Source organism: Musca autumnalis, unplaced genomic scaffold, assembly GCF_047663935.1.
Source record: "Musca autumnalis isolate F117 unplaced genomic scaffold, ASM4766393v1 scaffold_4, whole genome shotgun sequence".
NCBI lineage: Eukaryota > Metazoa > Arthropoda > Insecta > Diptera > Muscidae > Musca > Musca autumnalis.
In genome coordinates, this window is record NW_027411977.1 from 147,300,102 (window position 1) to 147,313,635 (window position 13,534).

General features: G+C 37.4%; 1 protein-coding gene across 3 annotated transcripts; it reads right to left on the reverse strand.

Moving 5' to 3' along the window:
• Window positions 1–1,629: 1,629 nt before the first annotated feature.
• On the reverse strand, window positions 1,630–5,064 carry LOC141401381 (protein FAM76A). Of its 3 annotated transcripts, XM_073981557.1 has the most exons (7): window positions 4,816–5,062; window positions 4,628–4,747; window positions 4,292–4,380; window positions 4,113–4,226; window positions 3,413–3,506; window positions 2,782–3,213; window positions 1,630–2,719 (listed from the first exon to the last, which is right to left on the reverse strand). In XM_073981557.1, exons 2-7 carry the CDS (start codon window positions 4,712–4,714, stop codon window positions 2,030–2,032), a joined length of 1,506 nt encoding a protein of 501 aa, XP_073837658.1. In that variant the 5' UTR covers window positions 4,715–4,747; window positions 4,816–5,062; the 3' UTR covers window positions 1,630–2,029. The 3 variants fall into 3 exon arrangements, with proteins under 3 accessions (XP_073837658.1, XP_073837657.1, XP_073837660.1); XM_073981556.1 differs by having other exon boundaries at window positions 4,628–5,064; XM_073981559.1 differs by lacking the exon at window positions 3,413–3,506 and having other exon boundaries at window positions 4,628–4,895.
• Between the last annotated feature and the right edge of the window lie 8,470 nt (window positions 5,065–13,534).

The window sequence follows — 13,534 nt, forward strand, 5'->3', positions numbered from 1 at the left end:
ATCCGTGTATCAATGAAGCAAGGAAGACCTCAATCGAGTTTGGCGTAATTTGGAGGTGGAGTTGAAGTTGGCCAAAATTTTTCAGATATGGGAAGCGGTTCAGAATCATATGATGAAAACAGGAATGGAAGAGGATGCTATCAGGAGCAACACCTTTCTAAAATTTTTTTTGTAGGTACATCCAAACTTTGCGGCCACTCAAGATGATAAGTGACATATCTTAAGTGCCTTTGTATTGTTCTTTGTTCGCTAAGGTTCCCAGCAAAATATTCGATGCCAAAGATTCTATTCAAGCATGAGTGCAAGTTATATGTCACCTTTTTACCACCTTCGCCCATTCTTTTTACAAGACTGTGACCCCTAAAAGATCCAAATCATTTTGGATGGCATCTTCAATAACCCAGTGGAATGGTATCTTAACAACCACCTTGGCATGGCATATTAAATTCATAAAAAAGGTAAAAAAGGGTTTATATTATATAGCCTTTTGCAGGGTTAACCTTCTTGAAATTGTATTTAAAATCCATGAAATTGGTTCAAATGTTGAATAGGATCCGAATTTCACGAATTGTACTTAGCATTCACATGATTGGTCCTATTGCTGGAGAAGAGATCGGATGTTTCACGTATTGTATTTATTTACAATTCCAAATGCTGAAAATGGGGTCTTTCACAACTTCATTTGAACTAATACAAAAGATCCAGTGAGATATTGGCATCGCATGGAACGACTTCCACAAAATTTTGCTTGGTTTTCTTTGTATTCCTCAGCGTTTGTCGTTTTCACATCATTCAAAATGCAATATTAAACATTTTCATTTCTTTTTGCCATTTAATGACATTTAAACGGTTTTTGTTCACTTTTTTGCAAATTGCAGAAATTCTTCGGGCGTAAACAATTTTTACATATGTATGTATGTATCTGTCAAAACAAAACAAAAACAGCTGTTACAGATGTTGCCACATATCAAACATTTAATATTTTTATCAATTACCAAGTATTTTTAAAGTGGATTGTTGATAAAAATTATTTTTCGTTTTAGAAATATTAATTTAATTTAAAATAAAGTAATGTTTTATAAAAAAAAAATACGAATTTAGTTATTGCAAAATTATTTGTAAATAAAATAACGATATGGCAACGCAAATTATATTTTCAAGGGTTCACAAAATGCGGCACTATTTTCAATTTTCAAACTTGTGAACCCCTCTTCACTTTTTTCGCTCCTCCCTTGTCATTTGTGATAGGTCGAGACGTGAGAAGTGAGCTGCAACTCACTCGTGAGAAGCTCCCTACGTGAGTATTCATGATCGCTATGAATAAGGGAGGAGGCGAGAGTGAGAAAACTCACGGTGAGATGACAGGCTGTTCGATAACCCAAAAGTTTGCACAAATTTGTACAAACTTTTACAAAATGCTGTTCGATAACAAACTTGTTCAGTGAAAGAGAAATGAGAAGTAGTTTCAAGTACTTGCCAGAACTTACAAATAAAATACTTTTTACTTGCGAAGTTATCGAACAGGCCTGATGTTTATGATTGGGCTGAATAAGGGAGGAGGCGGGAGTGAGAAAACTCACGGTGAGATGATGTTTATGATTGGGCTGATTACTTTCAAAACACTATGCGGCATTTCGTTCCATTTTATTACATTATAATTAAATTACAAAAATTAGTCATAAACTATTCTAAAAGAATTATAATTAAATTTACGAAAAAAAACCTGCATTACAATACTTATTTTCAGAACCAAGAAAGAATCATAAAAATCAGTAGCATAATTAACTAAAAAAAAACTTGTTTGTGTTTAAATAAAAAGTACGAGAATATATTAAAAATATATATATAAAAAATATTTTGGAAAATGTATAGTAATGATATTTGTTATTCATTTTGTAGTGTTTGTCTACTAAAACACAATGAGAAAAGTCTCCAAGTTCCTGAATAGTCTGAATGTATGTTTTAAAGATAACATAAAACGACAAAACATTAAAAAAATAATTGTTCTATAGCAAAGTTTTACGCACATTTAATTCGATTCCGGTGAGTTAGAGCGAGAGCGCGAAGGGGAACGAGAACCTGATCGTGACCGTGAACCAGAACGAGATCCGGATTGCGATCGTGATCTCGAACGGGAGCGTGAACGAGATTTTGATCTAGATTTCGAACGGGAACGTGAGCGAGAACGCGATTGTGAGCGAGATGCAGAACGAGATCGGGAGCGGGTTTCTTTAGCTTCCTCCTCTGTCTTAGATTCTTCAATGTCTTCGGACTGATTGTCGTCAGTCTTTTCAGGTTCCTGACTTTTCTCTTTAGATTCCACCTCCTCCTCCTCCACCTCCTTTGGTGATTTTTTAATTTCTTCTTTATTCGATATTTCAGAATCTCGTGAATCTTCTTCACTCTTTCGATCCTCTTCATTTTTACGTTCTTCTTTTTCGTAATCTTTGTCCGATGATTCTGTTGCTGTAGTTGCTGCAGTAATTTCCTCTTTAGGTGACTGATTTTCGCGTTCCCGTTTTTCACGCTCCTTCTCGCGAGGAGCTCCTGTGCCATTATTCTTCTTGTTGGCTTTTTTAAGACCAGCAACTTCCTTAAGAAGATTTGCAATTTTTCGATTTAAATTCTCCACTTTCATTTCGTTCAAACGTTCAATTTCTTTGAGCTTATTTCGCATTTCAATTTCCTTTTCAAAGTTTTTACCCTTTAGTTCAGTAAGCTGGAAGAAACAATAAAGATGTACTAAACACATACAGTTAACTAAAGACAGTTTGTTCATACCAATTTGTCCTTTTCCAACAATTCTTTGTCTTTTTGATTCAAACGTCTTTCTAAACTAGCAATACGTTCTTTTAATGTAGTCAGTGCCACCACATGATCTGCTGAATTGGGATCAATTGTAATTACAGCTGCCGGCGCAGCTATTGATCCCACTCCGTTACCACTGCTAGAAGATACGTTACGAGAGACTTTTTCGGGTAAATCAAGACCAGCAGCACTTGCAGCAGATACGCTGGCAGAGCCGGTTCCACTATTACTTTTGGCCACTTCACTACCGCCCCTAGCTGGCTTCTTAGCAGAAGCTGACGAGCTATCGCGATGTGATTTTTCATGAGGACGTTTCTTTGACGATATACGACCTTCTTGTTGAGCTTTCAGCCATGCCCTTTTATAAGCACAGGTACATAGCCAGCATAACAACTTCCCATTGATCTGCAAAGAAAAAGTATATTGTTAACATACAACATATACAAGGTATGCTACGAACGCAAACATTTCACGTGGAGAGCAATCTATCAAAAACTATACTTTAACTACTAATAACTACAATTTGGCATTGTATATTTTACCCAACTAATCTACTTTAATGTACATTTCTAAGAAACATAATAAGTTGAAATTCTTATCGAACCTTCTTATTTTCGTCTCGCCTATCGAAAGCTGATCTCAGCTTACATTCATCACATTGTACGGGGGGTCCATATCTCGCCTCATAACTTGCACATCTACATGTATATTCATGTTAAATCAGATTCGATCGAAACCGGGCCAATTATATTCGCAATTACCATCATTCGCGTACAGCATCAATACATTATTTGCAAGTGCAAATTTATTAGATTTGTTTGTTGTTGGTGTCGAAAAAAAGAAAAGAAGAAAAATGTTTGCGTTCTTAAAATATTGCATTTGTTGAGTAAATATATATTGTATCTAAATGTTTTTCACTGGCTCTGCTGATTTACAAAACTAAATGAAAGTCTACAACGGTACAATAAGAACTGGATTATGATTTACCAAAAAATAAACAGCAAAAACTTGTAATTCCAAAGAAGAAAGTTAAATTGGACCCGCGTCATTCGGAGTCCTTGTATTTCTGTACATTAAAATATTTTTCTTAAACCGTTGGATGTAACATGATCGATGATTATTTATATGTATTCAATTTTTAGTTGTTATATGGGAAATGGAATGTCATTAAGAGACGTCTTAAGACGTCTTAAGGTATCTCATACTTCAAAATAAAATCTATTTTAGATGCACATGTAAAGATTTGTACGTATTGACACAGTGAAAACAGTTAGATACAATATAATAAACATTTTTATACTGACCTCATGCATTTTGACCCTCCAAACGCAGCAACAATTTTACAACATTCACAGGCACTCGGCTTACCATATTTATTTAAGTTGTGCTCACATTTCTTACAAATATTTTGTGCCTTCCTGTAATAAGAATTAATATTAACACAAAAAATTGTTCCTGACACGCATCTGTATCCAATACTTACGAGCTTGGTTGGAATTCAGAACGACAGTAAGTACATTTCACAACTGCAATTGCGGACGACGAAGTGGACGAAGAACTTCCCCTACATGTCTAAAACAACAACAAAAAATATTAGATACCATACATAAATTTCGTTCAGTGTAGCAATGCATCAGTCACAGACGCCAAAATTGCTTTTGCCGCTTCTCTGCTGCTGATGAAAACAACTACACCTGCTATATCATTGAATTTCGTCGTCATTGTTCAAAACTTAGATAAAATCATATTCTAGTCCACATCCACTTTCACTTTTTCACCCTCGTCTAATATTACCAAAAATACTAGACTAATAATTAACCTTGCAAAGTTGGGTTCCTGATGACAATTCTTCGAACGGATGCCTTGAAAAACATTTTGAACAAGCAAACAACACTTTTCCACTCATTTTATCTCAATAGTACGATGGAATATGGGTATCCTTGGGAAAAACACAATTTAATTTCAACAATTGCTTTGTCAAGTATTTTACTATTGTATATTTCGTACTCGAAGCGACGCAATAGAAATAGGAAAGCTGTGGATTAATTTTTGCAAATCGTTTTGATGACGGAGAACAGAGTCGTAGTGAAATATCGACTGCGTTAGGAATGTAATAAAAACGGAGCCGTCATTTTTATCAGTATATATAGAATTATTTCAATTTAATTTCAGTATTAGATTCATAATTATTTGTTAATAACTATTTGCAAATCTTAAATGAGGCTTGTTATATACTTGTTATATATTCGTAATTATATCATTTGCATAAATAAAGGTCATCGACGGCAATATCTTACGAGAGGCCAACTTGTCTGACGGCTTCAAAGTAAAATGGCGCGAAGAACCAGTGTAATAGCACGTTTACATTGTTCTGGAGTTCAATTCTGTTCCTATCAAAAGTACCAAAGTCGTTGGTCAGACTAGCAAGGTTTCTTGAAATTAATTTCGTTAGTTTCTTTTCAAGTTTCGTTAGTGTCCAGACACGCTAACGTGTAATTTCAAATTTTGCATGTCCTCTTTATTTCACCATTCGTGTTTGTGTTGTTTCTCATTTAAAAATTCGCCAATAAGTCCGTGTTTATACAGGGAAAGTTGATGGGAAAGAAAATTGAGTTTATGGGCGAGGGAGTAGAGAGGAATAAGGGGGTACACACACCTCTGTACTGGCAAATTCTGTTTTGTTTTGTTCTTCTTCATATACAGCATGAAGTTGGCTGCAGATTTGTTTTTGCATTTTCTTTCATTTTATTTTCTCTGTCGAGAAACAAACAACAGCGAAGACAATTGAAAAAAAACCTTTTGGAGGAAAAACTATTTTTTTTTAAGCAAAAACAATTCGAAATAAGTGGAAATATCAAAATTAAAATGCAATTCAAGGGTTCCTTTAATAATTAATTGTTTATCACTCACGTCCATTTTTACTTTTCATTACAATTTTGCCTTGGCTTTGTTTTTGAACGGCGTAATGAGAAAACGAGTGTGAAGAAGAATAAGAAAATTTACACAAACATGATTGCAGTGTCTAAACAACAAAGAAATTTTAAAAGAAATTGAGAAGAAAAATTTTCTTTCCAGTTTGAATGTCTAAACACGGTCTAAGTATAAAACGAACCACAATAAACAAAAAAAACAGTACAAAATAAACAAAAAAGAGCAAAAACATTTCCTTTCATCAAATTTTTCTATTAAATTTAAAAGTTATAGCACGTTTATATTTGTATAACCGGATTTAACAAACCCACTGGGTTTCAAATATCAATTCCATTGCTTATATGTCAAATAAATCCTCATAAAGAAGGTTAACCCTGCAAAGTCTATAATATAAACATGGCCTTATTTTCTCCTTTTTTGTCTTTTCATGCTTGTTTTGCTGTTAATCGTTTGTTTGAGAAAATAAAATGAAAGGAATCGGAATAAAAAACTAGCAACGAATAACAAGAAGAGGCGAAACAACAAACACAGAAAACCATGTACACAAGGCATATTTATACAAGGTAGAAGTAACAATCAGCTGTATTCTTACTTTTTTTGTAAATTTAGTTTTCAAAATGTAATAGCGTCTACTCATGAAATTTGAAACTTCAAAATGTGCTACCATAAAATTCTTCTTTTCACCGTAAACGTGTAATAACAATGACCTACGACAGTTCTGTATGCTTTATATTTACATTTTGATTCAAATTTGTGCTATTTTAGAGGATTTTCCAAATGTATTTATGTTTTTCCTGAACAAATTTTTGGAACGACCCTATTATTCAATATTTATCTTTTACAATTATAATAATAATAATTGTTCCACAAACATCCCAGACGGGACAGGGGAGACTTCTCTCATATCAATGAGTGCACCCCGATTCATATTAGCTCAATGATATGGGACCTACTGTTTATAGCCGAGTCCGAACGGCGTGTCTTACGACTCCACTTTATAGAGAAGTTTTACATGGCTGAAATACTCAGGAAATGTCGCCTACATTACTGAGGGGTATTTTGCCACCGTTGAAAATGTTGATGTTGCCTGGCCGGGGAATCGAACCCACGACCTACTGCGTGCAAGGCGGGTGTGCATACCATTGCACCACGGTGGCACCCAGTTCATCTGCTACCTCGTTTCCCATGATGTTGCTATGACCCGGAACTCAACATAGCTTTACGATATCGTGTACATCCTGCAGAGCTCTCCTACAATGAAGAATAGATCTTGAATTTATGGTCCGTGACTTGAGAGCCTTGAAGCCCCCTTGACTATCGGCATATATAGTCACCATTTCATTAATTCATCTGCTTTCTTGATAGCAAGAATCTCCGCCTGAAAAACACTACAATTATCGTCAAGCTTATATGAGTTTTTTATTTGTGGATTCTCGCAGTAGACGCCAGCACCAGTATCTTCTTCCATCTTGGACACGTCTGTGTAAATTGCCAGACCGTCCAGAGGGGATATGCATTCAGCCCATACGCCTCTGCTTGGGAAGAAAACCGTAAGTCCATATTTATATTAGGCAACTTTCCTCTCGGCAATTGTCAGTTTGATGGAGAGAGCGGTGAGGCATATGGTAACCCTTTGCCTCTCAACACCCTCTCCCACCGACAAACTGACAATTGCCGCAAGGAAAATTGCCTAATGTAAATATGGACTTAAGGAGTCAAACTTGCCACCTAACTCAAGTCGACTATCAACTAGTTTTAGGGCATTCGAGTGTCCAAAGTGTGAACCACGCCAAAACCCTGACTCCCGGAATCTAAAAGCAGTTCTCGCCGCCTGAAACTGGATTAGGATATCCAGAGGTTGCAGATCCAGGATGACGTTTTAAGCAGCTAGCAAGCAAGCAGTGACGCGGTTCTTTGTACACTCGATAATTTGGAGAGTAACGCTTTGTTCTCAAGAGCTTGCCACCAGACCAGTCCACCATAGGTAAGTATGGGCAGGACTACGGTTGGTTACATACAGCCGGTGTATGATCTGTGGTCTCAATCCCCAGCTTTTCCCAATGGAGTTCTTACAGGAATAGAGTGCCATGAGTCCTTTCTTCGTTCGCTCCTCTACATTTCTTTTCCATGACAAGCGATGGTCGAAAATAGTGCCGACGTATTTAGCTTCCGTAGAAAGTTCCAGGTCCACCCCGTCCAGGAATGGAGGCTCGAAATTGGGAACTTTGCGTTTCTTAGTGAATAGTACAAGCTCGGTTTTCTCCGGGATTACTCCCAGACCATTGTTCTGGGCGCAGTTTGCGAGTTGTACTAATGCTCTTTGCATGAGCTCAGACAGGGTTGGCAAAAATTTGCCACTTATCAGCACAACCACATCATCAGCGTAGGCGACCACCTTGATCTTCAGCCGATTGAACCACACAAGTATTTCACTTATTACCAGAAGCCATAGCAGAGGTGAGAGAACTCCTCCCTGCGGATTGCCTCTGTAAACAGATTTCCTCACGGAACTCTCTCCTATGGATGAGTTGATGATTCTACTCTTCAGCATCTCATCAATCCATTCCACAAGGATGGAGGAAACACCTGCGTTGCTGAGAGCATTGTGGATTGATTCGAGCTTCACATTATTGAGAGCCCCATCTATATCAAGGAAGGCCGCCAGCGTGAAGCCTGAATTTTTCATATGCTTCTCAACATGCCCGACCACCTAGTCACCGTAACCTCCTTCCACAGACCAGGTATGTACGATAACAATAAACAAGCCTTGAAAATTTCTACCAGGATTGATAGCGCCGGCTCAGCCACATTCTGTAGCATTGCCGGTATTATACCATCCGGTCCCGGTGATTTATAAGGCTGGAAACTGTTGATCGCCCACCGAATTCTTGTGTGATTAGTTATTCTGTCAATCAGCTGTTCATCCTCGACGGTTCGGGCTCGACTGAGATTTGCTCTTGGCAAGGCTCCGTCAAAGTCAACATAACCGGGAAAATGAACCCCTGACAGCAGATCCAAAGTCTCTAGATCGGAGTTAGTCCAGGAACTAACCCAAGAATTTCGTTTAGCTTTCTAGATTTCACACTTGTACTTATTGAAATTGACCTTGTAGTCACCCAATCCGTACTGAGTTTAGTCTTACTGGCTTTATTGTAGGACTTCCTAGCTGCTTTACGCAGCTTGGCTAATTGTTTAGTCCACCACACCGGTTGGGATTTCTTCCCGGATAGGTGATTGGACAAGAGTCCTCATAGCTCACTAGGAGGGTTTTGGTTTTGAATTTCGTCGTCATTGTTCAAAACTTAGATAAAATCATATTCTAGTCCACATCCACTTTTTCACCCTCGTCTAATATTACCAAAAATACTAGACTAATAATTAACCTTGCAAAGTTGGGTTCCTGATGACAATTCTTCGAACGGATGCCTTGAAAAACATTTTGAACAAGCAAACAACACTTTTCCACTCATTTTATCTCAATAGTACGATGGAATATGGGTAGCCTTTGGAAAAAACACAATTTAATTTCAACAATTGCTTTGTCAAGTATTTTACTATTGTATATTTCGTACTCGAAGCGACGCAATAGAAATAGGAAAGCTGTGGATTAATTTTTGCAAATCGTTTTGATGACGGAGAACAGAGTCGTAGTGAAATATCGACTGCGTTAGGAATGTAATAAAAACGGAGCCGTCATTTTTATCAGTATATATAGAATTATTTCAATTTAATTTCAGTATTAGATTCATAATTATTTGTTAATAACTATTTGCAAATCTTAAATGAGGCTTGTTATATACTTGTTATATATTCGTAATTATATCATTTGCATAAATAAAGGTCATCGACGGCAATATCTTACGAGAGGCCAACTTGTCTGACGGCTTCAAAGTAAAATGGCGCGAAGAACCAGTGTAATAGCACGTTTACATTGTTCTGGAGTTCAATTCTGTTCCTATCAAAAGTACCAAAGTCTATGGTCAGACTAGCAAGGTTTCTTGAAATTAATTTCGTTAGTTTCTTTTCAAGTTTCGTTAGTGTCCACACACGCTAACGTGTAATATCAGATTTTGCATGTCCTCTTTATTTCACCATTCGTGTTTGTGTTGTTTCTCATTTAAAAATTCGCCAATAAGTCCGTGTTTATACAGGGAAAATTGAGTTTATGGGCGAGGGAGTAGAGAGGAATAAGAGGGGGTACACACACCTCTGTACTGGCAAATTCTGTTTTGTTTTGTTCTTCTTCATATACAGCATGAAGTTGGCTGCAGATTTGTTTTTGCATTTTCTTTCATTTTATTTTCTCTGTCGAGAAACAAACAACAGCGAAGACAATTGAAAAAAACCTTTTGGAGGAAAAACTATTTTTTTAAGCAAAAACAATTCGAAATAAGTGGAAATATCAATATTAAAATGCAATTCAAGGTTTCTTTTAATAATTAATTGTTTATCACACACGTCCATTTTTACTTTTCATTACAATTTTGCCTTGACTTTGTTTTTGAACGGCGTAATGAGAAAACGAGTGTGAAGAAGAATAAGAAAATTTACACAAACATGATTGCAGTGTCTAAACAACAAAGAAATTTTAAAAGAAATTGAGAAGAAAAATTTTCTTTCCAGTGTGAATGTCTAAACACGGTCTAAGTATAAAACAGACAACAATAAACAAAAAACAGTACAAAATAAACAAAAAAGAGCAAAAACATTTCCTTTCATCAAATTTTTCTATTAAATTTAAAAGTTATAGCACGTTTATATTTGTATAACCGGATTTAACAAACCCACTGGTTTCAAATGTCAATTCCATTGCTTATATGTCAAATAAATCCTCATAAAGAAGGTTAACCCTGCAAAGTCTATAATATAAACATGGCCTTATTTTCTACTTTTTTGTCTTTTCATGCTTGTTTTGCTGTTAATCGTTTGTTTGAGAAAATAAAATGAAAGGAATCGGAATAAAAAACTAGCAACGAATAACAAGAAGAGGCGAAACAACAAACACAGAAAACCATGTACATAAGGCATATTTATACAAGGTAGAAGTAACAATCAGCTGTATTCTTACTTTTTTTGGTAAATTTAGTTTTCAAAATGTAATAGCGTCTGCTCATGAAATTTGAAACTTCAAAATGTGCTACCATAAAATTCTTCTTTTCACCGTAAACGTGTAATAACAATGACCTACGACAGTTCTGTATGCTTTATATTTACATTTTGATTCAAATTTGTGCTATTTTAGAGGATTTTCCAAATGTATTTATGTTTTTCCTGAACAAATTTTTGGAACGACCCTATTATTCAATATTTATCTTTTACAATTATAATAATAATAATAATTGTTCCACAAACATCCCAGACGGGACAGGGGAGACTTCTCTCATATCAATGAGTGCACCCCGATTCATATTAGCTCAATGATATGGGACCTACTGTTTATAGCCGAGTCCGAACGGCGTGTCTTACGACACCACTTTATAGAGAAGTTTTACATGGCTGAAATACTCAGGAAATGTCGCCTACATTACTGAGGGGTATTTTGCCACCGTTGAAAATTTTGATGTTGCCTGGCCGGGGAATCGAACCCACGACCTACTGCGTGCAAGGCGGGTGTGCATACCATTGCACCACGGTGGCACCCAGTTCATCTGCTACCTCGTTTCCCACGATGTTGCTATGACCCGGAACCCAACATAGCTTTACGATATCGTGTACATCCTGCAGAGCTCTCCTACAATGAAGAATAGATCTTGAATTTATGGTCCGTGACTTGAGAGCCTTGAAGGCCGCTTGACTATCGGCATATATAGTCACCATTTCATTAATTCATCTGCTTTCTTGATAGCAAGAATCTCCGCCTGAAAAACACTACAATTATCGTCAAGCTTATATGAGTTTTTTATTTGTGGATTCTCGCAGTAGACGCCAGCGCCAGTACCTTCTTCCATCTTGGACACGTCTGCGTAAATTGTCAGACCGTCCATAGGGGATATGCATTCAGCCCATGCGTCTCTGCTTGGGAAGAAAACCGTAAGTCCATATTTATATTAGGCAATTTTCCTTGCGGCAATTGTCAGTTTGATGGAGAGAGCGGTGAGGCATATGGTAACCCTTTGCCTCTCAACACCCTCTCCCACCGACAAACTGACAATTGCCGCAAGGAAAATTGCCTAATGTAAATATGGACTTAAGGAGTCAAACTTGCCACCTAACTCAAGTCGAGTAAAGAGTAAAGGCCTGCTTCATTTCTGACATAATAAAAATAAAAGAATAAAGAAGGCCGAGCAAATTTCGAACTGGGTTGCCCTTTTCTTTTTTATTCTTTTATCGGAAGCAAGCAAGGTAAGCAGGCAAGGCAGCTTATGTACTCACCCCTTAACGCTTTGTTCCCACCAGACCAGTCCACCATAGGTAAGTATGTGCAGGACTACGGTTACATACTGCCGGTGTATGATCTGTGGTCTCAATCCCCATCTTTTCCCAATGGAGTTCTTACGGGAATAGAGTGCCATGAGTCCTTTATTCGTTCGCTCCTCTACATTTCTTTTCCATGACAAGCGATGGTCGAAAATAGTGCCGATGTATTTAGCTTCCGTAGAAAGTTCCAGGGCCACCCCGTCCAGGACTGGAGGCTCGAAATTGGGAACTTTTCTTAGTGAATAGTACAAGCTCGGTTTTCTCCGGGTTTACTGCCAGACCATTGTTCTGGGCCCAGTTTGCGAGTTGTACTAATGCTCTTTGCATGAGGTCAGACAGGGTTGGCAAGAATTTGCCACTTATCAGCACAACCACATCATCAGCGTAGGCGACCACCTTGATCTTCAGCCGATCGAAGCACACAAGTATTTCACTTATTACCAGAAGTCATAGCAGAGGTGAGAGAACTCCTCCCTGCGGAGTGCCTCTGTAAACAGATTTCCTCACGGAACTCTCTACTATGGATGAGTTGATGATTCCAATCCATTCCACCTGCGTTGCTGAGAGCATTGTGGATTGATTCAAGCTTCACATTATTGAAAGCCCCATCTATATCAAGGAAGGCCGCCAGCGTGAAGCCTGAATTTTTCATATGCTTCTCAACATGCCCGACCACCTAGTCACCTTAACCTCCTTCCACAGACCAGGTATGTACGATAACAATAAACAAGCCTTGAAAATTTCTACCAGGATTGATAGCGCCGGCTCAGCCACATTCTGTATCATTGCCGGTATTATACCATCCGGTCCCGGTGATTTATAAGGCTGGAAACTGTTGATCTTACGAGAGGCCAACTTGTCTGACGGCTTCAAAGTAAAATGGCGCGAAGAACCAGTGTAATAGCACGTTTACATTGTTCTGGAGTTCAATTCTGTTCCTATCAAAAGTACCAAAGTCGTTGGTCAGACTAGCAAGGTTTCTTGAAATTAATTTCGTTAGTTTCTTTTCAAGTTTCGTTAGTGTCCACACACGCTAACGTGTAATTTCAGATTTTGCATGTCCTCTTTATTTCACCATTCGTGTTTGTGTTGTTTCTCATTTAAAAATTCGCCAATAAGTCCGTGTTTATACAGGGAAAATTGATGGGAAAGAAAATTGAGTTTATGGGCGAGGGAGTAGAGAGGAATAAGAGGGGGTACACACACCTCTGTACTGGCAAATTCTGTTTTGTTTTGTTCTTCTTCATATACAGCATGAAGTTGGCTGCAGATTTGTTTTTGCATTTTCTTTCATTTTATTTTCTCTGTCGAGAAACAAACAACAGCGAAGACAATTGAAAAAAACCTTTTGGAGGAAAAACTATTTTTTTAAGCAAAA

Bases quoted from the DNA above. Each gene is read 5' to 3' on its own strand.
- LOC141401381 (XM_073981556.1), bottom strand. From the start codon at position 4,714: ATGAGTGGAAAAGTGTTGTTTGCTTGTTCAAAATGTTTTTCAAGGCAT. The intron at 3,214-3,412 runs GTTCGATAAGAA...TTTTCTTTGCAG, and splicing joins GGCGAGACGAAAATAAGAAG to ATCAATGGGAAGTTGTTATG. The intron at 2,720-2,781 runs GTATGAACAAAC...TGTTTCTTCCAG, and splicing joins TGTTGGAAAAGGACAAATTG to CTTACTGAACTAAAGGGTAA.